At 48.2% G+C, this 25,473-nt stretch overlaps 1 protein-coding gene across 4 annotated transcripts in view; it reads right to left on the minus strand.

The window, feature by feature from the left end:
* Window positions 1-25,473, minus strand: part of SRGAP2 (SLIT-ROBO Rho GTPase activating protein 2) — a 114,407-nt gene that overhangs the window by 14,436 nt on the left and 74,498 nt on the right. For all 4 annotated transcript variants that reach the window (XM_038162218.1, XM_038162217.1, XM_038162216.1 and 1 more), the window contains 9 exons: window positions 22,894-22,978; window positions 19,153-19,180; window positions 16,131-16,161; window positions 14,042-14,102; window positions 12,553-12,630; window positions 10,056-10,190; window positions 8,769-8,874; window positions 7,753-7,977; window positions 3,711-3,790 (listed from right to left, as the gene is read on the minus strand). In XM_038162218.1, the coding sequence (XP_038018146.1) occupies window positions 3,711-3,790; window positions 7,753-7,977; window positions 8,769-8,874; window positions 10,056-10,190; window positions 12,553-12,630; window positions 14,042-14,102; window positions 16,131-16,161; window positions 19,153-19,180; window positions 22,894-22,978 (829 nt within the window). The remainder of the gene's footprint in view (window positions 1-3,710; window positions 3,791-7,752; window positions 7,978-8,768; window positions 8,875-10,055; window positions 10,191-12,552; window positions 12,631-14,041; window positions 14,103-16,130; window positions 16,162-19,152; window positions 19,181-22,893; window positions 22,979-25,473) is intronic.

A 25,473-nucleotide genomic window follows, 5' to 3' on the forward strand; every position in this document is an offset into this window, starting at 1 on the left:
AATAATGGTGTGAATCCATGGGAGCCAGCTGGAGCTCCTCAGCCAGGCTGAGAGAGCAGAGCAGAAGCATCTCCCCCCAGAGAGCCCCACCAGCACCTGAAATTACCCAGCACCAAGTGACTGAGGGCAGCAACAGGATCTGAGCTCTGAGATCCACCCCAACAACCCCTCCACTGCCACACCGGAGAGCTCAGAACTCTCTCCAACCACCCACTGCAGCTAAGCCTGTGCTCACACTCACACAAATCCCATTTATCAGTCCTCAGCAGCCAGCCAGGGACTGGGAAGGGTGGGAAGAGCCTGGCCCATGCTGGCAGCCTGTGCCGACTCCCCAGAGCACGTGGCTATCTGGCTTTGGCTCCTTCCTCCCTCCTGCTTGCTCTGCCAGCTCGTCCTAACAGTAAAAAACCCCGACCAGGCTGGTTTTTGGTGTCCCCCTCACTGAGGAAGGGGACGGGAGTGTGGTTTGCTGAATTCCATCTGCTTCATTAGTTAGTGTTTATTGTTCCAGATGAGCGTGGCACTCAGGTTTCTTATGGTTCCAATTTGCTTTTTAGGACTCTGGCTTTTCTCCAGGGGACTGATTTTAGACTTTAATTTCCAGTAGCTTTTTCCTACTTACACTTATGCTCAGAGCAGAAAACTGTGTGAACGAGGAGCAATAAGGCTAAGCCAAACAATTCCCCCTGCCAGTCTGACAGCTTGGGCAGACAAGCAGCAGATTAAAACATTTCCACTCGTATTCGTAGTTTAACAAACACAATCTGCTTGTCTTTCAGCAGTCCTGACCCCTCATACCTGTCTCAAATCAGTTCAGGGAGGCTGAGGAAGTGCACAGATGCTCTGCCGAACACCACATCTCCCCTCACCCCAAAATTCCTCCCTGCAGTGGAGGGGGCTGGGGTGACAGCTTTACTTTGGGAAGGTCAATCCCAGCCTCCCCAAAGAGTTTTGGGAGGTTTGGTCCCAAGTGAAGGCAGAAGGAGGGAAAAACCCCAGGAAGATCTGTGGTGGAGCTGTACCCGCACTGCTGAGAGGTGTGACCAGGGCGTGACACTGCACAGCCCAATTAGCATGAGACTCCTTAATTAACCACACCCTGCTGCTGCCTCAAAGAGACCCAGCCCCAGCTCCTCAGGGCCAAGGGCTCCCTCCCAAAAGCTTCCTATGGAATATTCCACAGAGGCTGCAGGACTCCATCCAAAACACCTCCAGCCTCACCTGGCTCAGGGGCCCCGGCCCCAGAGCAGTGTCCTTCTCTGATCTCTGCTCCCTTGTGCCCTCCCAGTCACCAAAAAGATCTAAAAACGCCAGCCACAAACAGCACAGGGTGGCAGCAGGCTGCAGGCCTGATCCCAGGATTCCCTCCCAGCTGTGGGATGGGGGGGCCTGTCCTTCCTTACAGCCACCAAATTCCTCTTCAGAGATCCAGGCTCCAGATGTGGAATCAGGAGGCCTGTCCTTCCTTACAGCCACCAAATTCCTCTTCAGAGATCCAGGCTCCAGATGTGGAATCAGGAGGCCTGTCCTTCCTTACAGCCACCAAATCGCTCTTTCTCAGAGATCCAGGCTCCAGTTGTGGGATCAGGAGGCCTGTCCTTCCTTACAGCCACCAAATTGCTCTTTCTCAGAGATCCAGGCTCCAGCTGTGGGATTGGGTGGCCTGTCTTCCTTACAGCCACCAAATTCCTCTTCAGAGATCCAGGCTCCAGCTGTGGGATGGGGGGGGCCTGTCCTTCCTTACAGCCACCAAATTCCTCTTTCTCAGAGATCCAGGCTCCAGTTGTGGGATCAGGAGGCCTGTCCCTCCTTACAGCCACCAAATTGCTCTTTCTCAGCGATCCAAGCTCCAGCTGTGGAATCAGGAGGCCTGTCCTCCTTACAGCCACCAAATTGCTCTTTCTCAGAGATCCAAGCTCCAGCTGTGGGATGGGGGGCCTGTCCCTCCTTACAGCCACCAAATTCCTCTTTCTTAGAGATCCAAGCTCCAGTTGTGGAATCAGGAGGCCTGTCCTCCTTACAGCCACCAAATTGCTCTTTCTCAGAGATCCAGGCTCCAGCTGTGGAATCAGGAGGCCTGTCCTCCTTACAGCCACCAAATTCCTCTTTCTCAGAGATCCAGGCTCCAGGAGGACACATTCCCAGGCATTTTTCAGAGCTCCTGCCTGTCAAACCCACCTCTCTGCTCAAGGCGGGCAGTGATCCTGTGCCTCATTCCCCAGGGCTTTGTTTCCTCCCCTCACCCTGCAGAGGGTGGCAGTGCCAGTGCCCCTTGCCGAGGCAGAACCGGTGTCCTGTCCCTTGTCACTGCTGTGTGAACACCAGAGGGTCCCACAGCAGGGTCAGAGCTGTGAGATCAAAGCCCCGGGAGCCAGGGGTGCCAGGGCAGGGTTTGTGGGCAGCTGCTGGAGCAGAGAGGCAGCACAGGAGCACCTGGCAGGGTGAGCAAGGTCCTCAAGGCCAGCTCAAAAAGGAGGCTGCCCAATTTTAAGGGAATGCTGCTCCCCACCTCTGCAAGTGAGAGCATCCAGGCAAAACCACCCCAGAACGTGCAGAGCTGCACAGGGTCTGAAGACAGAACAAAACCCTGTCCTGCCCTGGTGGCCAGGCTGCTCGGCATGCCAGGGACCATCATTTCTCATCAGCCACTCCATCCTTCCTCTGCTCTGCAGGGGGCTCACAGGATGTTCCCCATCCCAGGAGGAGCCTTTGGGAGTATCAAGGATGCCCACAACTGCAGCATCACCTTTTCCTTAGGAAATATCCTGGAATTCTCAGCCTTGAGCCTCTTTTCACTGATCAGACAAGAAGTGTAACTGAGCCTCCTTAAGGAAATTCAAAAATTATCTCTGAGAGAGGCCCTCAGGACTGCCTGCTCTGAAGCCCAGCTCTCAGAAGACAAGCAGGTTTGGGGTTGTTTTGCTTGCTCCCTTAAAGGGCTTTGAGCACTCACAGTTCTCCTCCCTGAGCCACTGACAGCAGAAACGCCTGGCACAGGCAGAGGGGAGAGGACACTGAAACACACCCAGCCTCCTGCTGAGACCCCTTGAGAAGCAGGGACACACTCAAAACTGCCAGGTAATTCTGGAGATCCCCACTGATCCTACATTTAGGAATGTGCCTTTTGTTGATGGAGTGACCAAACTGTCCTTTGGCCCTTTGAAGAGGAAATGAGCCCAGAAGCTTCTCTCCTCAATTAAGTGAAAAGACACCTCACAGGACCTGGGGGACTTCACCCAAACTTAAGGACAGCCAACTGGACAGGAGCCAGAAAGTTTTGCCTGAGCAATTGACTAGACAAAGAAGAGAACAAAGGAACTAATGGCTTTTGTGAGGGGTTTTACCAGGAGCAAGAACCTCTTGCACCTGGCTCGGTTTTCCTCTGTAAAGAGTTTTGTTATTTTGCCTTTTATTAAAACTTTTCTGTTTCCAACGCTGCCACAGAAGCCATCCTGCTGATTTTATGCCTTCTAGGGTCACTGAGCTATCTTGGGGGTGATAGGGATCTCCAAGAGCTCATGAGACCTGGCTCTGGGAGCCCTATTTCACTCACACCCTTGTACCTTCTGCCACCAAACGCTGCCACGTGATGCTCCCAGTGAGGGCTTTGATTTAAACTCCACTTTGCACCTTCAAACAAGCACAGCCTGCCCTGCCTCCCCCAAGGCAGGCTGCACCAGCGTCCCCAGTAAGCAGCAGACTTGCCATACCATCGTCACTGGTGTGGTGCTCAGCTGTGACATCCGGCACTGAATCTTCTGCCAGGGCTCGCTCTCCGTGGGGGCTTTCACTGCAACAGAAGGAAACAGGGACAGCTGTAACTGCTGGGAATTGAGATCCCTCCCCTCCAACAGGCAGACAGAACTGGGAACATTCTGGGAAGCAATCAGAAAGAACTGGGAACATCCTGGAGAACAACCAGGCAGAACTGGGAATCCCCATCACGAGTCAATATTTAGGTTTTGCTGCCACAGACACTCCGTGGATGCCTCTGCACGTGCTGAAGTAGCTGTGGGTAAAAATCAAGCTGAATTCTTTGTGATCAGCCAAACCAAACATGTTGGTGACCCCTTCTGAGTGCTATCAGCAAAGTCCAACTTCACATCTCACAGCCTGGCCCTCTGGAGACGCTGAGCACTCACACAGCAGTGCCAGCCTGGGTCCAGCTCCTCCCTGCCATGCCAGGATTATCCCCTCGGCTGCATTCTCCACTGCTCTAATTAGCTCATTAGATGGCTGATGAGAAAGCTGCAACTTCCTGGGGGAAATCATTCCTTGATTTATAATGATATTTCCAGGCCTGTGTTTGTCATCTCCCTCCACCCCTTTTATCACCACCTTAAATGTCCCATTCATTTCCCTCAACAACTCCCACAGCCCAATTAGCTGCCTGTAAATAAAGATTCCAGAGCACCTAAACTACCGAGAGGACTCACTGATGTTTGGCATGAAGAAAAGCTTTGAAAGGATCCGCAGACAACAAGTGGCAACCAAAGGTTATGTTTTTGTAAGAAGCTCCACGAGCAGCTCCCTCTGGACAGGAGCAGAAAGGAAACTGGAAGAGGATCTGCTGCCTCTCCCAGACAGCTCCACAGAGCTGCTGCCAGCTGGCAGCCCTGCCTGCCTGCCCTGCCTGCTCCTCTGAGGAGGAAAAAAAAGGGCTAAAACCCAGTGCTGGCTCTTCATCTTACAGCAGAAAACTCCTTGGCTGCCTTCTGCGACTCCTTAAAGGTGATTTTTAATCTTCTTCACACAGGAGGAACTTCATCCCTCATTTTGGCCCTGCAATGGTTAATGCAAGTGATGATGGCTGGACAGTGCTCTCCCCCTGGCAATCTACCTCCTGTGCTCTTTTAAATACGAGGAAAACAGAAAAAGGAGAAATGTCTGAACGATTCTGGCGCCTTATTCTGCTTAATGCACAGGACAGCAGGCTGCCCAACATCTCCTGAGCCAGCCCCTCAGCCATCAACCCTTCCCACCCTCTGCAAAGCCTTTATGCTCTTTAATAAAGTTTACAGAAGCCTCTGAAGCCAGCTGGAGGCCCCAGGAGGAAGCAGCATTGAGGGCTAAAGTTTCACCCAGACTGTGAAGTCATGTCGAGCACAGCTGCAGCTCCAAACCCTGCACGGGGGCCACGTGCCTCTCCCCAGCCATGCCTCCTAAAAAGCAGCGTTTTCCACCTCAAATCCTGGCCTTGCTGCATTTTCCACCCTAAATCCTATCCTTGCTGCATTTTCCACCTAAAAAATTTGTCCTTGCTGCATTTTCCACCTAAAAAAAAATTTCTTTGCTGCATTTTCCACCCTAAATCCTGTCCTTGCTGCATTTTCCATCTAAAAAAATATCCTTGGTGCATTTTCCACCTAAAAAAAATATCCTTGGTGCATTTTCCATCTCAAATCCTGTCCTTGGTGCTGGCAGAGCCCTGGGTGCTGCTCTGGGAAGCAGTGGTGGCTCCCTGAGAGCCCTGAAGGTGACAGCAGTAACTCCTGCCAGAGGAAGGGAGTGGAGGAATTGCCAGCAGGGAATCCAGGGGCAGCTCTGGTCTCTCTCTTGGGACAGTGACAGGAGCCAGGGAAGGGCTGGAGCTGTGCCAGGGGAGGTTTAGGCTGGGATCAGGGAAAGGTTTTTTTCCCCCCAGGCTCCTCAGGGAATGGGCACAGCCCCCAGGCTGCCAGAGCTCCCAGGGATGCTCAGGGTGTGATTTTGGGGTGTCTGGGCAGGGCCAGGGGCTGGATCAATGACCCCTGTGGGTCCCATCCACCCCTTATCTCCTTCCACTCTGCCCCCCACACCCCCCTGTGCACTCACACCCACTTTGAGGGTACTCAGCACGTTTTCATTCCCTTCACCTCATGGCACAAAACCTCTTGTCCAAATTAATGTGCTTCCTGAAGGCCATAAATATTATTAAGTTGGTTTTTTTTCCCCCCCTGCAAGTCCTTCATATATAACATCAGCTAAAAACATCAGAGAGAGGGGTGAAATGAAGAGAATTTCCAAAAGGTTTTGGCAAGTCCTGTGCACACAGCAGTGAGTTTGGAGGAGCCTCTAAATGAGGAGCGATCCCACAGCTCTGAGACAAGCCAGGGAAACAAGGCTTGCTCTGTCCCCACAGCGACTGCATTTAAAAAAAACCTATTTATTTTAGCCCACGAAAATAATCGTTCCCTTTGCTGCGAGGCTGGAGGAGAGCAGGAGCAGTGGGGGGAGAAGTGGGACACAAATGAACATTCCTGATCCTCAGAGGGAGGGCTCAGCTCAGCCAGGAGGAAAGCAAAGCCCTCCTTTCCTTCCCCCACTGCCCAAGCTTCCACCCCAGATGACAGGAGCTGCTCTGCCTGAATTGCTTCCAGATGTGCTCTCAGCCTGAGCACGTGGCCAGGCCTCTGGAGCTGCAGGCTGCATGGAAATGGTGATTCTGCATTCCTGCCTCTTCCCTCCCCCTGCAGCCCTGGAAATCCAACTGTGCCACAGCCTTGGGGGCTCAGCTGCAAGTGACCCCTGTGTCTGAAGCAAAGGCACTCCAGACAGGCAGAGAGAAAAGGCAAAAGCAGGAGAGAAAAAAAAAGAAAGAAAAAACAACTAAAAGAGATTGATTTTGGCAGCTACCAAACCAGAACATCCAAGAAAATCCCTCCACAGCCTTGCCCTTCAAGATAAGTGAGTGAGGTTTGACAACTGAATAGCTACTTTATACCAGCTTCTTTCTTTAAAGCTGATGACTCTCCAGAGAGACCAGAGCCACCTTTGCTGCTATAAACCAGATTTTGGAAGGGCTGGACCAGAGAGACCAGAGCCACCTTTGCTGCTATAAACAGATTTTGGAAGTGTGGGAACCCAGGACTCTCCTCTGGGTGCCCTGGATGGCCAGAGCCGCTGGCAGGGGGCTCTGAGACCCTGGCAGCAGCCAAGGACACACGTGGGCTTTTGATCTGAGCCCGTGGAACAAATCACCAACTCTGTATGGAGAATTACAAGCCACACACACAAGTTAGATAGCATAGTAGAAGTAATCACAAAGTGAAAGGAAGGATTTTTGAGTGCTGTACAGGGGGGTTTTAAGCCTTGTACGCAGGGGTCCAGGTTTTGTACATGGGGGTCTAAGATGGAGGGATTTGGGTGTGCCCTGTCCTCTTTCTTTCTCCTTCCCAGCCTCCATGTCTTTGGTGATGCTGGCACTCACAGATTGGTTTAGAGCAGAAAGTCACCATTCAATATAGATGATAGGCATTGGGGAAAAAGTATAAACATGGAACAGTAATGTGTGATATAAAAGATGGCAGCAGCCCCCGGGAGGGCAGTGTGCCTTTGTCTGACCTGCTGAACGGGCCACAGCAGTTCAGGAGAAGAATCTTTTAGATAACAACAATAAACAACCTTGAGAACAGACAACAGAAGACTGCTGAGTCTTTCTTTGAAGGCACGGGTTGGAGGAGAGACTTTTCCATCTTTTGGGGTCACCCCAATCCGGGGGTGAAACCCCACAGGAAGGGCTGGACCAGATGCTGCAATCCTGAATTAGCCAGCACTGCTGCAGCATCCTAATCCACGGATGAACATCCACCCATGGCTCTGCTCAGAGCACAATCCTGAATCAGCCAAGGCTGCTGCAGCATCCTAATCCACGGATGAACATCCACTCGTGGCTCTGCTCAGAGCACAATCCTGAATTAGCCAAGGCTGCTGCAGCATCCTAATCCACGGATGAACATCCACCCGTGGCTCTGCTCAGAGCATCCATCATACCAGTAATCCTCTGTGTTTCCACCTCTGCTGTAGACTGGGCCCTCCAGCTCCCTGGGCCCTGGGAAGATGTTCTCGTGCTGGATGATGATGGTTTTGATCAGTTCATTGACGTGAGCCTGGCAGGAGACCTGGTCGTGGCCCTCGGGCACAGACATCAGCGTGGGCCCAAAGCAGATGGCCAGGTTGTAGGGATCCATCATGTTCTCTTCACTGAACTGAGACAAACTGCAAAACACAGAGGTGGGGAGGAGGGTGAACAGCAGAAATATCATCACCATTGTCGCTGTCACATTTCCTGCAAAATCCTCTTTGCCAGGATTCCTCCTCCTGGGAAGCTGAGAAGCCTCAGAGAAAAAGGAAAACAATATTATCTGATTTGCTTCTGCTGTGTTTTGCTGCTTTGGAATGTGGCTGGAGAGTGTTCATCCAACAGGTGGATGTTTCATTGGTTTCATGGGAATTGTTTTAACTTAATGACCCATCACAGCCAGGCTGTGTCAGGACTCTGGAAGGCGTCACCAGTTTTCATCATAATTCTTTGTAGTCTTCTGTCTGTATCCTTCCTCTATTCTTTAGTACAGTTTAGTATTGCATAATATAATATAATATAATATGATATGATATGATATGATATGATATAATATAATATAATATAATATAATATAATATAATATAATATAATATAATATAATATAATATAATATAAAAGCCTTCTAAGAACATGGAGTCTGTAGTTATGATATTTTATGAAAATCCTTTTGTTAGGATTTTCTTTTTTTGAGAAGTTGAGAGGGCTTTAGGAATAAATGTAAATAAATTGTTATTTGTTAGCAGCACAGGAGCACCTGGCAGGGTGAGCAAGGTCCTCAAGGCCAGCTCAAAAAGGAGGCTGCCCAATTTTAAGGGAATGCTGCTCCCCACCTCTGCAAGTGAGAGCATCCAGGCAAAACCAGCCCAGAACGTGCAGAGCTGCACAGGGTCTGCAGGGCTCTGCAGGCGCTCCCAGGGGTACTCACTGATTGAGGAATGCAAAGAGGTATCTCATGACAATCAGGGTGGTCTTGGGCAGGTTCAGCAGCACCTTCCGGACGTGCAGCGCCCGCTCCTGTAAATTATCCATGGCTGGAAGAGAGAGAGCACGGAGAGAGTCACCCCTGCTGCCCAGCCCCAGCGCCACCAGCAGCCCTGCTCTGCGCCCTGGGCAGCCAGCAGAGCGCCAGCAGGAGGGGACTGGGCTGCAGAACCTGCTGGCAAAGGTCCCCAAACACCTCCCTGCGAGCGTGGGAGCTCTGGATGTCACCTGCTCCAGGGGCGCTGGCACAAGGGCTCATTCAGGGCAGCTGGGAGAGGTGGGTGTTTGAAAAGGAGAAGCTGGAACACTCAAATGAACGCAGTTAAAGGGTGAGGCAAAGGGCTCTGTGCGCAGCAGCCTGCTGAGAAAGAAGTGGGCAGCATAAATCAGCTCAGAAGGGAGAGCTCCTTCGGGGGAAAGAGGATTTTGCTTCTCAATGTAACACAAATCCAAGTCTGGAAATGCATTTCTCAGGAGCAGGAAAGCACAGGCCGTTTCTGAAGCTGTCTCCTCAGTGATCCTCTGCCTCTCTTCAGAGGCTGCCCCTGCAAAGGCCATTTCTCTGCTTGGACAATGGAATCATTCTTCAATTCTGGGGGACGTAGCAAGAGCCAGGCCACTTAAAAACAATGCAGAGGCCACAAACAACCCTCTGGCTGGCAGAAACACCTCCAGTAACCGTGAAAAATGTTAACGGTGAGTGCCCTGATGATTGATATGCTGGAGCAGGAGGCACTGGATGGTCCCTTGTGGGTAGGAAGCTAGAGGGAGTATGAATAAAAACGACCTTGTCAGCTGAGGCCAGCACGCAGCAGCATGGCAGCAGATATCCAGGGAAAGCAGATATCCAGGGAACCCTGCTGGTGATCCCTGCCTTGGAGAGGGCATTTCTGACATCCTCTGATGACAGCTCTTCAAGATTATTTTACACAAAAGAGGGTTTTTTGCTTTATTCTCTTTTAAAAGAACTCTGTCACCAAGCACTGGCTCACAGAGCCCCATCACACAGCCCTTAAAATCCATGGATTTCCATCTCCTTGTTCATTCGTGTCAGAGCAAGGATGGCTGGGAAAAGGTGACTGGATAACAGAGACCAGCCCAGCAGCACAAACCCAGCCAGAGAAACCCCAAAAACTCACCCTGGAGTCAGGGAAAAAGGGGAAAGGGAGGGAAGACAAGTGGGGGATGAGGAAGATGAATCCCGTTTTTTTCCAGTTCTTCGTGTACTTACTGACACAGGCAATCAGGTCATGGAAGATGTCCTTGGGGAAAAGGGGGTGCTCCAGGCCTCGGAAATAGAGCTTGAGGACTCCTGCTATGGAATCCATGTCGTGGTCGTTCTGGTCCCCAGCCAAGGGATCTTCCCCTTCGAGCAAGGAGAGAAAAATCAGAATGTGGAGGAAACAAAACACTGGAAGAAAAGGATCTGTGCTCACGCCACCCACCCCAGCTGCACTGCAACAGTGGGGCACACAGGGACCCCCGGCTGGGAAGCTCTGCCAGGAATCTGTCACCTGGGCACCCACAGGGGTGGTGGTGGTCCTGCAGCAGAGACACTCCAGGTGTTTTGGGCACGGGAGAACATCACAGCTCCAGCACCTGACAGGAGGCTTTAGGCAGAGCCAAAACTGCAGCTCAGGTGAGCCAGGGGACACAGGAGCATCACACACCTGGCCTAGGGGACACAGGGGACACAGGAGCATCACACACCTGGCCCAGGTGACACAGGAGCATCACACCCCTGGCCCAGGTGATAGAGGGGACACACAAACATCACACACCTGACCCAGGTGATAGAGGGGACACACAAACATCACACACCTGACCCAGGTGATAGAGGGGACACAGAAGCATCACACACCTAGCCTAGGGGACACAGGAGAATCACACCCCTGGCCCAGGGGACACACAAAGCATCACACACCTGGCCAAAGGGACACAGGAGCATCACACACCTGGCCTAAGGGACACACAAAGCATCAAACACCTGGCCCAGGTGACACAGGGGACACAGGAGCATCACACACCTGGCCTAGGGGACACAGGGGACACAGGAGCATCACACCCCTGGTCCAGGGGACACACAAAGCATCACACACCTGGCCAAAGGGACACAGGGGACACACAAACATCACACCCCTGGTCCAGGGGACACAGGAGCATCACACACCTGGCCCAGGTGATAGAGGGGACACACAAAGCATCACACACCTGGCCAAAGGGACACAGGGGACACAGGAGCATCACACACCTGGCCAAAGGGACACAGGAGCATCACACCCCTGGCCCAGGGGACACACAAACATCACACCCCTGGCCCAGGTGATAGAGGGGACACACAAACATCACAGCCCTGGCCCAGGGGACACACAAACATCACACCCCTGGCCCAGGTGGGTGCAGACCCAGGGCATGGGGTGGGGGAAGTGTTTCTGGGACAATTTGTTCTGCAGATCCAGCACGGTTTGTCTGCACCCCCAAAGGGAAGATGCTCACTCAAGGAGCTGTTCCTCGGGGGAAACTCCCTATCAGACATAATTAGATTTAACGATGGGGCAATCCTCCAGTTGAAGCCATATATATCCATTATGAGACTGAAATTACCAAAGCTCGCCTATTATCTCAATAACACACGGGATAATAAATGGGCCACTCCAAAGCTGAGCACCATTCCTGGTATTAACTGCCACCAAGGGCTCGGGATGAAGGAATAAACTGCAGGGACCTTGTTGTTAGCTTTGGCACTCCTCTAGATCCCAGATTTTACAGAGACAAGCGAGATGAAGGGGGGGAAATCCTCTTTTTCATTTCTGCATGGAACAAGTGGCTATTTCCCCAAGCTGGTCTTTCTTTATATAAAAATTTCTTTCTATAAAAATCTGATTCTGATGCTTTTCCTGCCTGTGACACACATTCCTGCCTCCTCTGCTGCTGAGGGTTTCCACTCTCAGGTCGATGGAGCTGAGCACAGGTGACATCACCCACCCCACACTGCTCATTAAACTTCTCTCTCCCCCAAAAGCAAAATTAACTCGCTGTGCCTAATTAATGTCTGCCCTTCTCCTGCAGCAGCAAGCAGGGAAAAACACTGATCCTATTCTTTGGGAACACAGATTCCAGGGATTAACACAAGCCCTGTTGTTCTCAGTGACCCAGGGAGTGCCTGAGGAGCAGCTCCTCTGAACCTGCCCTGCCAGGGAGAACAGCCCAGCAAGGAGCTGATGAGTCAGGAGGCTCCCGACTGCTCCCTGCCTTTGTAGGGAATGGCTCTTCCCAAAAGAAAAAAAAAACCCATCTATTAAAAGCTACCTCAAATTAACACTCTCGTGCAATTTCCCTCTCTCCCTCGCTGGTATTTGGAATAAATGCAGCCAAGCTGTGCCTGAACAACACAGGAAAAAGCCATGGAAATTCATCTCCAGCACACAAAGAGCCGGGGAGAGGGGAGGAAACTGCAGTTACACCTCATAATGAAACCCTCTGCGTCCCTTAGTGTTGCAAACAATCAATAAGCTATCAGACATGAGAGGAGATTGAATTCGGAATATTTATTCTCCAGACACTCCACAGGGTACAAAGCACAACAGCAAACAAGTGAGAATTCAAGGTTAATGAGCACCAGGGAGGTGTTAGGGAGAGCCTCACTCAGGAAACGCAGGAATCAAAGGGACAAAAAGAAGTTCTGAGTGCTCACACCAATTCCCACTCTTGGAGGAGCTCTTCCTTACCTCTCTCAAAGGCATTTTTGATGTCGTTCACTTCAACCTGGGAGCCAGACACTCTGAAAATTCCTTCGTGCTGCAAACCTGCAGGAGAAGAAGAGATGCTGATGACAAGGTAAGATGGATTAGATAAAAGGAGACGGCCCCTTCAGCAGCTGCAGCTCCTGCAATACAGGAGAAATAAGAACAAAGGCACAGGATGCTGTTCAAAAGCCACTTTTCCCTCAGATGTCCAGAATTTGAAAAACCAGAACTCAGCACAGGCAGAGAAATTATTAACCCTTCTAAACTGCTGCAGTAACAGGGCTGTGACAGCCCTTGATGTGATCTGTCACCCCGGAGGATTTTACCACCCCGAGGAAGTCACAAACCAGCAGTGCAGCAGCAGGAGTAAAACATGACCAATGCCAGGAGGAAAACGTTTAAAAAGGACTCAGTTGGGTCTGTTGGACAATCAAAGCCAGCTCTGGAACCTGAGTGAAATCGGCATCTCCTGATGCTGAAATCAGCAGCATCCTGAAGGATTTATCCCCCATCACTTCCCATTCCAGTGTGGTCTCAAGGATTTTTCCAGCAAATATCCAAATGCGGCCTCACAGAAAGATTCCAGATTGAGTCTAGAACTGTGACTTGGCTATTCCGAGTGCTGCTGAGAACGGAACTCCCAATTATTGCTTCCAAAATAGCAATGGAACAAGGGAAACAAACAGGACCTGCTACCTGGCCCTGCCTGCTTAATGAAGATGGATTCCAGCTCCTTCCACACGTGTTAATTACCAGCTGCTTCACACGCTGCTAACGAACGCTATCAATTAAAAACGAAAACAAATCCCAGTAAATGCACAGCACTCAGGGCTGGCAGAGGTCACCCTTCCCAAGAGGCACAATCATCTCTCTGTGGCAGCAAGGGAACAATTCCTTCCCTGCTCGACCTCCTGCCTCCAAACCCTGCAGCGCTCCTCCTGCTCCTCTTCCTCCTCCTTTACTACCTCCTCCTCTTCTTCCTCCTCCTCCTCCTCCTCTTCCTCTTCCTCTTCCTCCTCCTCCTCCTCTTCCTCCTCCTCCTCCTCTTCCTCCTCCTCCTTCTCCTCCTCTTCCTCCTCCTTCTCCTCCTCTTCCTCCTCCTCCTCTTCCTCCTCCTACTCCTCCTCTTCCTCCTCCTCCTCCTCTTCCTCCTCCTCCTCTTCCTCCTCCTCCTTCTCCTCCTCTTCCTCCTCCTCCTCCTCCTCTTCCTCCTCCTCTTCCTCCTCCTACTCCTCCTCCTCCTTCTCCTTATTATATATTTTATATTTTATATTTTATATTTTATTTTATTTTATTTTATTTTATTGGAATGTCACACAAACTCACCGTGCATAGGTTATTTTATTTATTTTATTTTATTTTATTTTATTTTATTTTATTTTATTTTATTTTATTTTGTTTTGTTATGTTATGTTATTTGTTTAATTTAATTTAATTTCTTTTCTCTTTCTAGCAATGCCCCCAGACTCACCGTGCCTGCTGATGAAGCGGATGCAGCTCTCCACCACCAGGGGAATGGCTTGGGAGGAATCCTGCCCCGAGAGGGATCCCAGCAGGAGCAGGATGCAGAGTGAAGAGGGGAAAAAAGAGAAAAAACAAAAATGAGAAAGGTTTGACTGAGCCCACCAAGATCACACTCCAAAAATCTCCTCATTCCAGAACTCCACAGCCCAGCCCAAGACCGTGGGAACCGGGATTCCCAAATTTCATCCTCCCAGCACCGACGAGAGACGCTTTGGGTCCTCCCTGCCCAGAGCACACACTTCAGCTGCCCTGGCTGCCAAAGAGCAGCAGACTGTCCCCAAGGGCAGGGACACAAAGCCTGGCTTGGTAAATCCCGACTGCGGGACCAAGGGAGCAGTGCCAGGTTTAACAGGGGATCCCGGGGAAATACAGGGAATGGGGACAAGAGACAGCAGGGAGGATCCCAAAAACCAACAGCTGGAATGGGGACCAAGCAGGGAGGATCCCAAAAACAACAGCTGGAATGGGGACCAAGAGACAGCAGCAAGGATCCCAAAAAGCAACAGCTGGAATGGGGACAAGAGACAGCAGCAGGGATCCCAAAAACCAACAGCTGGAGTGGGGGCAAAGCAGCGAGGATCCCAAAAACCAACAGCTGGAATGGGGACAAGAGACAGCAGCGAGGATCCCAACAGCTGGAGTGGGGGCAAAGCAGCGAGGATCCCAAAAACCAACAGCTGGAATGGGGACAAAGAGACAGCAGCGAGGATCCCAGAAAGCAACAGCTGGAATGGGGACAAAGCAGCGAGGATCCCAAAAACCAACAGCTGGAATGGGGACAAAGAGCAGCGAGGATCCCAAAACCAACAGCTGGATTGGGGACCAAGCAGCAAGGATCCCAAAAACCAACAGCTGGATTGGGGACAAAGCAGCGAGGATCCCAAAAAAACAACAGCTGGAATGGGGACAAAGAGACAGCAGCGAGGATCCCAAAAACAACAGCTGGAGTGGGGACAAAGCAGCGAGGATCCCAAAAACCAACAGCTGGAATGGGGACAAAGAGCAGCGAGGATCCCAAAACCAACAGCTGGATTGGGAGCAAAGAGCAGCGAGGATCCCAAAAAAACAACAGCTGGATTGGGGACAAAGAGACAGCAGCGAGGATCCCAACAGCTGGAATGGGAGCAAAGAGACAGCAGAGAGGATCCCAAAAACCAACAGCTGGAGTGGGAGCAAAGAGCAGCGAGGATCCCAAAAACCAACAACTGGAATGGGGACAAGAGACAGCAGAGAGGATCTCAAAAAACCAACAGCTGGAATGGGAGCAAAGCAGTGAGGATCCCAAAACCAACAGCTGGATTGGGGACAAAGAGACAGCAGCGAGGATCCCAGAAAGCAACAGCTGGAATGGGGACAAAGCAGCGAGGATCCCAAAAACCAACAGCTGGAATGGGGACAAAGAGACAGCAGCGAGGATCCCAAAAACCAACAGCTGGAGTGGGGACAAAGAGACAGCAGCGAGGATCCCAAAAACCAACAGCTGGAATGGGGACAAGAGACAGCAGCGAGGATCCCAACAGCTGGAGTGGGGGCAAAGCAGCGAGGATCCCAAAAACCAACAGCTGGAATGGGGACCAAGAGACAGCAGCAAGGATCCCAAAAACCAACAGCTGGATTGGGGACAAAGAGACAGCAGGGAGGATCCTAAAAACCAACAGCTGGAATGAGGACAAAGAGACAGCAGCGAGGATCCCATAAACCAGGAGGTCCCAACAGCTCAAGGCTGCCTGGGAATTTAGATTCCAGGTCTCTCAAAACACAGAGTAATTTTAAATTTTGCCATGGGAAATGAGCAAGGTTTTGGATTTTTGACTCCAGGTCTGTCAGAACACAGAGTAAAAGCAATTTTAAATTTTCCCATGGAAAATGAACAAGGTTCTAGATCCAGGTTTGAGACATTTGCCCAACAAGACTGAAAAGGTCCATGGCAAACAGGGAGGGACTGGTAAAAATTTGTTTTCCAGCACTCCTCCCCTTTCCCCACCACATGCCTGCCTCGTTACTGAGGGAAATGTTAATTGTTAATTGTTCATTACCTGCTTCCTCACGGTGGAGCTGCGCCTGCCACTGGTCCAGGGGTGCAGGGGGGAAAAACAGAAGAGAAAATCAGGATAATCCTCCCCACCACCACGTGACAGGTGAGTAATGCACCGATTGATTCTCACAATTAACAGACAAATATCATCTATTTGGTTAAGTTTTACACGTTTATAGTTATGTTTTACCCCCTGCGTTGTTTTCAAGGGTCATTGGGACATTTGGGAGGGCTGGCTTGTCACTGTGGTGACATCTGACCTCCAGTCAGGATCTGGGGAAGAGATCTCCACCGCTGGACAGCGAAGAAGGGGTTGATGGACAGAACTTTGGGAGGGGTTGAAGGGTTAAAAAGGGAAAATCTCCATCGTGAGGGGGCTGAGCACATGGCGGGGAAAATCTTTTGCTCCTGGCACCATACCCTCTTTTCTTTATTCAGCCTCCTGTTGTATTTTTGATAAGGTTTAATAAACCTTCCCGAATATGAAAAGCGAGCAGCCATTTCTCACCACCAGCTCATCCCTCCCGTGCTCCCAGGCACCTGCTGGAGCAGGGAAGGAGCCAGAAATCCCAGTCAGTCCTAATTCCAGAGCCAGAAATCCCAGTAAACCAGAATTCCAGAGCCAGAAATCCCAGTACACCAGAATTCCAGAGGCAGAAACCCCAGTCAGTCATAACTCCAGAGCCAGAAATCCCAGTCAAACATAATTCCAGAGCAAGAAATCCCAGTAAACCACAATTCCAGAGCAAGAAATCCCAGCAAAACAGAATTCCAGAGCCAGAAATCCCAGTCAGTCATAATTCCAGAGCCAAAAATCCCAGTAAACCAGAATTCCAGAGCCAGAAATCCCAGTACACCAGAATCCCAGAGCCAGAAATCCCAGTACACCACAATTCCAGAGCCAGAAATCCCAGTCAATAATTCCAGAGGCAGAAATCCCAGTACACCAGAATCCAAGAGCCACAAATCCCAGTCAATCATAATTCCAGAGCTAGAAATCCCAGTCAATCACAATTCCAGAGCCTCACTCCAGTTATGGACTCCAGGAACATTGTAAGTGACTTTCAATCACTCAAAACCTGCACGAGGCACAGGGGAGCCGTGACAAACAGCCAGCCCTGCCATCTCAATTCCGAGCAGCCGGAACGCTGGGATCCAGGACTGATCTCCAGTTTGATGTAAACTGCACAGGGAAGGGCAGGTGGGAGCAGGCTGGCTCCCCCCGAGCTGCCACTGTGGAGTCTTTAGGATGGTTTTGATAAGATTTCAAATAAATAAATAACACAAAATCCCCCCCGGAACAGCAGCACACAGCAGCCAGGCTGAGCCTTGGCTGTCTGCTCTCGTTTGCTGGTGTTGGTGGACATTAATGGCAGGAAAACAGGAGAAAAAAGCCTTGCTCTGCCAGGGTTTTCCCCTCAAAATTTATTACTGGGGTTTAAAATTCCTTCAGTTTCTTGTAAAAATGAAAGCAAGGGAGATAATAGCAGAGAGGCCCCAATGTATCATTGCAGCCAATTCCCTGCCAGGGCAGATGGCTGCTGAATTATAAATAAGGGGATTAGAAGTGTGATTTTTTTAAAAGCCTGTACAATGTGTTAATTTGGAGGGAATTCCTTTTGTAAAAAAAAAATCAAAAACATTGAATGAAAAATAGAAACATAATAAAAAAAATCCAATTCCACGGGCTGTCCCAGCCAATGAGGTGGGGTTTAAACTGTTGGAGGGCACGATTCTTTGATATTTAAAATTGTTTCATGATGAATAATATTTTATTATTACAGATGTCAGGGTCTAATTAGGAGCTGTCAGTTTTGCTTTGCAGTGAGGGATGGGAAGAGCAGGATGAGTCCACGCTGGGGTAATCACCTTGCTTTTGTTAACGAGGCAGGATGATGCAGATCAGGCCCAGCCCCGAGCCCCCTGAATCCATCACTTTGGAGAAGGGATTTGTGTTTTACCAAAGCCCCACCAGAGGTTTGTGCTGGTTCTGGGACTGGTCCTGACGAAATGAAAATGTTTCCCTTCCGTGCCCTCCGTCCTGCTGGACTGTGGCACAGCAGAGCAGCACTGGGATCAAGAGTTCCCCAGCTCATGGCCCCCAGCCTGTGGAGAAGCCCTGCCCAGGCCGGGCCCAGCTCCCTCCAGGACCAGGGATGTGCTTCTAAAAACCTAAATCTGGAGAATATGCTCTGGGCTACAGCACCAATGAAGGGAGTTCTCCCACTTCTCCATCCTGCTCCTGATCTGCTCTAAATACACCAGGGCAAGAAAAGGAATTTCTTTCTATTAATTAATTATATAAATTATTATTATAATAATCATTATATTATAATGATATTATAATTAGTATAGTATTGTATTTATTAATATAATATAATATAATATAATATAATATAATATAATATAATATAATATAATATAATATAATATAATATAATATAATATAATATAATATAATATAATACAATATAATATAATATATAACATAACATTATATTATATTATATATAATTTTCAATATAATTATAATAAAGATAAATATATGATTTTTCAATATAACTATATTATTAAAATTGAATTTAATAAAATTTGAATTAATAGAAACACATTTTATATATATATATATATATATATATATATATATATATATGTATGTATGTATGTATATATATATATATATGTATGTATGTATGTATGTATAAATATACACATGCACACACACATACATATTTAATTTAAAATAAATTATTACATTTAATTAAATGTATTACATTCCTGCCCCATCTCTGGAAGAGTTCCAGGCCAGGCTGGATGGGATTTGGAGCAGCCTGGCACAGTGGAAGGTGGCACGGGATGAGCTTTGCTGTCCCTTCCCACCCAAACCACTCCACGATTCCATCCTGTGGCTCTGAACCAGAGCCTTTTTCCAGCAGACACACCTCCTGGGCTGGTGGCTGCTCTGGAATGACCAATTTGCATCAGATTTTCCTTAAAACCACAATTCCCCGAGCCACACCTACCTGGCCAGGGCACAGTCCGTCCGCTGACCTGTGGAGGAGACAAAGAAAGGCAGAGTGAGAGGGAGGAATGGGGAAATGCCTTCAGCACCTCTGCACAGAGAATTCTGGAAGGAGATGGAGGGAAGCAGAGGAGAGAGGAAGCTGCAAGGAAGCTGCAAGGACAGCACCAAACCCATCCCTGCAGCTCAGCTCCACCAAATCCAGCCAGGACTGTCCAAGGATTGATCCAATCAACCCATCCCTGCAGCTCAGCTCCACCAAATCCACCAGGACTGTCCAAGGATTGATCCAATCCATCCCTGCAGCTCAGCTCCACCAAATCCACCAGGACTGTCCAAGGATTGATCCAATCCATCCCTGCAGCTCAGCTCCACCAAATCCACCAGGACTGTCCAAGGATTGATCCAATCCATCCCTGCAGCTCAGCTCCACCAAATCCACCAGGACTGTCCAAGGATTGATCCAATCCATCCCTGCAGCTCAGCTGCACCAAATCCACCAGGACTGTCCAAGGATTGATCCAACCCATCCCTGCAGCTCAGCTCCACCAAATCCACCAGGACTGTCCAAGGATTGATCCAATCCATCCCTGCAGCTCAGCTCCACCAAATCCACCAGGACTGTCCAAGGATTGATCCAATCCATCCCTGCAGCTCAGCTGCACCAAATCCACCAGGACTGTCCAAGGATTGATCCAATCAGGCTGTCCCAGCACTCCTACCCCTGTGAATCCTTGTTTTTAAACAGAAATTACCTCCCTGAGCATTCTAATTGTTGACTTCTGCCAAAAAATTGGGCTTGTCAGTCCCTCCCTCCCTCTTCCCAGGGGAACTGGTGGGGCAAGAGATTCTACTTCCCACAGCCCCTCAGGAAGAGTGCAAACATTCCCAGATTTGTCAGCCCACAGCCCGAACACGCTGGCACCAAAGCTATTTTCAGAGACAGACGTTCAGTGGTGTTTTTCATAAACACATTTATAAAAACACTCCATTGACTTGCGCTGAGTTTTCGAGGAAGCAGCAGCCAAGCTCAGGACTCGCTAACTCAGCAGCACCTAAAACATCACACCAGAAGGGAAAGGAGGATGTGCTGCTGGGTGTGGGACAGGCCCACTTTTTTGGGGGAAAAAAACTGAAACCACACTGATTCCCACCAGCTGAAAATCCACCTTCCCTCCTGCTGTCTCCTGCTCCTGGGGAGATGGAAGGAGGAGTGAGGGAAGCAGCTAATTGCTGATGGCTGGCAATTAGTCGAGCACATCTTGATAGCCACTTTTGCTCTCGCCACGTAAAGGCAAAACAGTGCATAATTTACATGAAAATGTTATTCTGCAGCAGAATTTCCAGCCATCTGTCCCGTTTTCATCATGGAATATTCATACAGAGAAATCACCGTGGCAGCAGCATCAAGGGGCTCCTGCATTAGGGTGACAAATGGGGACAGGAGGCAGGGACATAATGACTTGCAGAGAGGAGGACTCGCTGCTACTTTTATTGCTGGAACTTGTCATCTTCAGATTAAGGCAATTTGCACCACGACTAAAAAATGTCACCTGAGGATGGGGCAGGGAGGAGAATAAAAAATAACAACCCCTGAAGCTCCCAGGCACTGAAGACACACAGCTGGAGGCACATTTTCCTGCAAAGCTCCTAACCGTGCTCTGGGGACGTGTGGAGGGAATTTTATTTGCCCATTTCCCAATTAAGTGACATTTTATGGCTAAATCTAGGCATGGTCCCCAGTCTGTAGCATTAACCTGCTCCCGTGGGTTGGGAAATGGGATGTTCCTCCCTTTCCCAGCTCCTTCTGACCTCACAGGTGACAGGAGGAGTTTTTTTGGGGCTCACCCAGACGCTCGCTGGGTCCCTTCACAGAGCCACTACGAAAGCTCTGGTTTGCAAAAATCAAAGGAAGAAAACAGAAGCAACCTTTAAATCCACACAGCAACCCAGAAATCACATTGAATTTCCTCTCCTTTCCCCCCAGCACAGCTTGAGCTGGGGTCAGGGGGCAGGCAGGTTAAGAGGAAACAGGGCTGGAATGCAGAGGTCAGCCACGACCCAGGCATGCCATCAGTCACAGGGGCAGCACTCTGCCACTCACAGATCTTCAGAGGCACAAGAAAAATGCCCTGAGGACACAAAAGTTTGCCTTCAGCCACCCTTTCTTAGAGGAGAGTTAAGAGATGAGCAACCCAAACCGAGGCACATCCTCCCCTCGTCTCTGATAAACACAAACCCCTTAATTTCTGCAGCAACAAGTATTCCCCTTTTCCAGTGCATTCTCAAACTGGAAACAAAGCACGTCCAAGCCCACACGCTGGCTGAGCTTTCATCCAGAGATCTGCACCCCTGGGGAGCTCAGCTCAGCCCCACAGCCCCTCAGACACAAGACAGGACTGAGCTGAGCCGGTCTCTGACCTGACATTTCCACTGCTCAAACCTTCTCCTCTGCAAACACGAGGCAGGCAGGTTTCTATGGAAACTTGGAGGCATAGTTGAAGTGTTTTTTGGCCAACAGGATTTGCCCATACCATGAAGGGAAAGAAATCTGCCTTTGTTCTGCCTCTACCAGCAAATGAATATTCAGTTCTGGCTGCTGCCCCCTGACTGATGCCCTCCAGACAGGCAACATATTTCACATGCTCTGAAATTTGTTTGTGCTTCTCCTAACAAAAGCCTGGGCTCAGCGTTGGGTTGAACCCACAGAGGAGAGGAGCAGCCAAACTGCCACAGAAATGAGGGCTAAAAAATCTGAATTGATGAGTTAAATCAGCAGGTTTGGCCCAGGAGAGATCATGAAGAGCTCACCAGGCTGGGTGTGAAGGAGGAGAACACAAATAAAGGCTAAAAAATCTGAAGTGATGAGTTAAATCAGCAGGTTTGGCCCAGGAGAGATCATGAAGAGCTCACCAGGCTGGGTGTGAAGGAGGGGAACACAAATGAAAGCTAAAAAATCTGAATTGATGAGTAAAGCTCAAGGTTTGGCCCAGGAGAGATCGTGAAGAGCTCACCAGGCTGGGTGTGAAGGAGGGGAACACAAATGAAAGCTAAAAATTCTGAATTGATGAGTTAAATCAGCAGGTTTGGCCCAGGAGAGATCATGAAGAGCTCACCAGGCTGAGTATGAAGGAAGGGAACACAAATGAAGGCTAAAAAATCTGAATTGATGAGTCAATCTCAAGGTTTGGCCCAGGAGAGATCATGAAGAGCCCACCAGGATGGGTATGAAGGAAGGGAACACAAATGAGGGCTAAAAATTCTGAATTGATGAGTTAAATCAGCAGGTTTGGCCCAGGAGAGATCATGAAGAGCTCAGCAGGCTGGGTGTGAAGGAGGGGAACACAAATAAAGGCTAAAAATTCTGAATTGATGAGTTAAATCAGCAGGTTTGGCCCAGGAGAGATCATGAAGAGCTCAGCAGGCTGAGTATGAAGGAAGGGAACACAAATGAGGGCTAAAAATTCTGAATTGATGAGTCAATCTCAAGGTTTGGCCCAGGAGAGATCATGAAGAGCTCAGCAGGCTGGGTGTGAAGGAAGGGAACACAAATCAGTGCCTCATCAGCATTTTGGTGTCCACCACTCATCTCCCTGATGCAGATCAGAGGAATCAATCAATAAAACATCACCATGGCCACCCAGGTGACGGCCACCATGCCTGACCCAGGGCTGTCCCCTCAGCTGAGGGGCTCAGTGACTGCCCCAGCCTGGCTGCAGCTCTGCTGGGGACACACACTCACTTTCTCCCAGGGTCTTCTGCAGGAGGTCGTGCTTGGCCTGGAGCTTTGTGATCAGGTTCCTGCCTTCCAGGTACTCCTTCATTTTCTGTGGGAAAAAAATAAGGATGGTGAGGGCACAACTCAACTCTCTGACCAAGCCTTGGGGCTGCTGGATTGTGAACATGAGGGTAGTGACACTGAATTTGCAGAGTGACACTGAATTTACAGTTATAGAGTGACACTGAATTTACAGAGTGACACTGAATTTACAGTTATAAAGTGACACTGAATTTAGAGTTATAGAGTGACACTGAATTTAGTGTGACACTGAATTTACAGTTATAGAGTGACACTGAATTTAGTGTGACACTGAATTTACAGTTATAAAGTGACACTGAATTTAGTGTGATGCTGAATTCACAGTTATTGAATGACACTGAATTTAGTGTGACACTGAGTTTAGAGTTATAAAGTGACACTGAATTTAGTTATAAAGTGACACTGAATTTACAGAGTGACACTGAATTTACAGTTATAGAGTGACACTGAATTTGCAGAGTGACACTGAATTTACAGTTATACAATGACACTGAATTTAGTGACACTGAATTTAGAGTTATAGAGTGACACTGAATTTGGTGTGACACTGAATTTACAGTTACAGAGTGACACTGAATTTGGTGTGACACTGAATTTACAGTTACAGAGTGACACTGAATTTGGTGTGACACTGAATTTACAGTTATACAATGACACTGAATTTAGTGTGACACTGAATTTAGTGTGACACTGAATTTGCAGTTATAGAACGACACTGAATTTAGTGTGACACTGAATTTACAGAATGACACTGAGTTTACAGTGACAATAACTCTAAAATTCCTGGTTAAAGCATGAACTAAGTCCTGGCTTAAGTATCTGGGCCAGTCTAAAGCTCAGGCCACTCATATTTTGAGCCCAGCCAAGCTTGGATTAATGCTCTCAGAGGCCTTTTCCAACCTTGACAATCCTGAAATTCTGTGAATTCTCCATCTGCAGGGCAATTTGCATTGTTGCACTGTGGGATCAGCTGAATGTTTGGCATCTCTGGAGCCACCAGAGGAGCTGTCATCATCCCTGGGCAGGCAGGGTGGGATGCCCTGAATGAACAATCTGTTTGAACCAACTAAAAGCTGCCACTGTGCTCATTCTCTCACTTAACCTCTCTCACCCCACTTTACTTGTCAAACCCTGCTGCTGGATGATCCACAGGGCTGCACAGGACAAAACAAACACAGATATTACTGAAGCTCAGATTTACTCTGGCAGTGGAATACTGCACAGCCACGCAGGCCTTTTTTCCCACTGCTCCCTGATTTTCCACAGCTTTGCAAATGCTGGTTTTTATTATTTTATTTTTTTTTTCCTGCAGTTCTTTCATCTCTTATCACCGAGCTGCAGCACGTGCCACACTCTGCTGCACAGGGCTGTGCACATTACAAACGGGACACGGGTTCACAGCCACAAACTCTGCAAAGATCACAGAGCACCCCTGGAACCCCGAGAGATCCCAAAAATCCACCCAGGACACACAGAGAGAGGATCCTTATCCAACAGCGAGAGGATCCTTATCACACAGAGAGAGGATCCTTATCCAACAGCGAGAGGATCCTTATCACACAGAGAGAGGATCCTTATCCAACAGCGAAATGCTCTTGTTATTATCAAACCCTCAAAAGGTTTTAGCGGGGAAGGGACCTCAAAGCTGCTGCAGCTCCACGGGCAGGGGGATTTTTGAGCAGCCCAGGGTGCTCCAGGCCCTGCCCAGCCTGGCTGGGACACGTCCAGCTTTGCCCAGCTCAATCACTTCCCTGATCTGCACAGTAGGACTGCAAAGCCTGGGGGAAATTGGTATTTCTAACAACAGGAGAGCCCGGCCCTGCTCGGCCCTGGCAGGAGCAGCTGCTGCGCAGGGTGGAAGAGTCCAGCAGAAATATGTACATAAATATATAGAGAAATATATAAAAATAATAATATATAATAATAAAATATAAAAAATATTAAAATAATATTATATTATACTATATTATACTATATTATATTATATTATATTATATTATATTATATTATATTATATTATATTATATTATATTATATTATATTATATTATGTTATGTTATTTATATTATATATATTATATTATATTATTATAATAAAAATATCAATTTATAAAACTGATACGATATAAAAATAATAACATATAATAAAATATAAAATATAATAATATATAAAAAAGACTATAATGTTATATTATTATAATAAAGATAATATTATAATTTATAAAACTGATAATATAAAATAATAACATATAATGAAATATATAAATATAATAATATATAAAGAGACTATAATGTTATATTATTATAATAAAGATTATATTATAATTTATAGAACTGATAATATAAAAATAACATTTAATAAAATATAAAAATAAAATACTATATAAAAAGAATATAATATTATATTATTATAAAAATGATACTACAATTAATAAAACTGATAATATATAAAAATAATAATATAAAAATATATAAAGATAATATATAATATTTATATAATATT

Source organism: Motacilla alba, chromosome 26, assembly GCF_015832195.1.
Source record: "Motacilla alba alba isolate MOTALB_02 chromosome 26, Motacilla_alba_V1.0_pri, whole genome shotgun sequence".
Classification (NCBI taxonomy): Eukaryota; Metazoa; Chordata; class Aves; order Passeriformes; family Motacillidae; genus Motacilla; species Motacilla alba.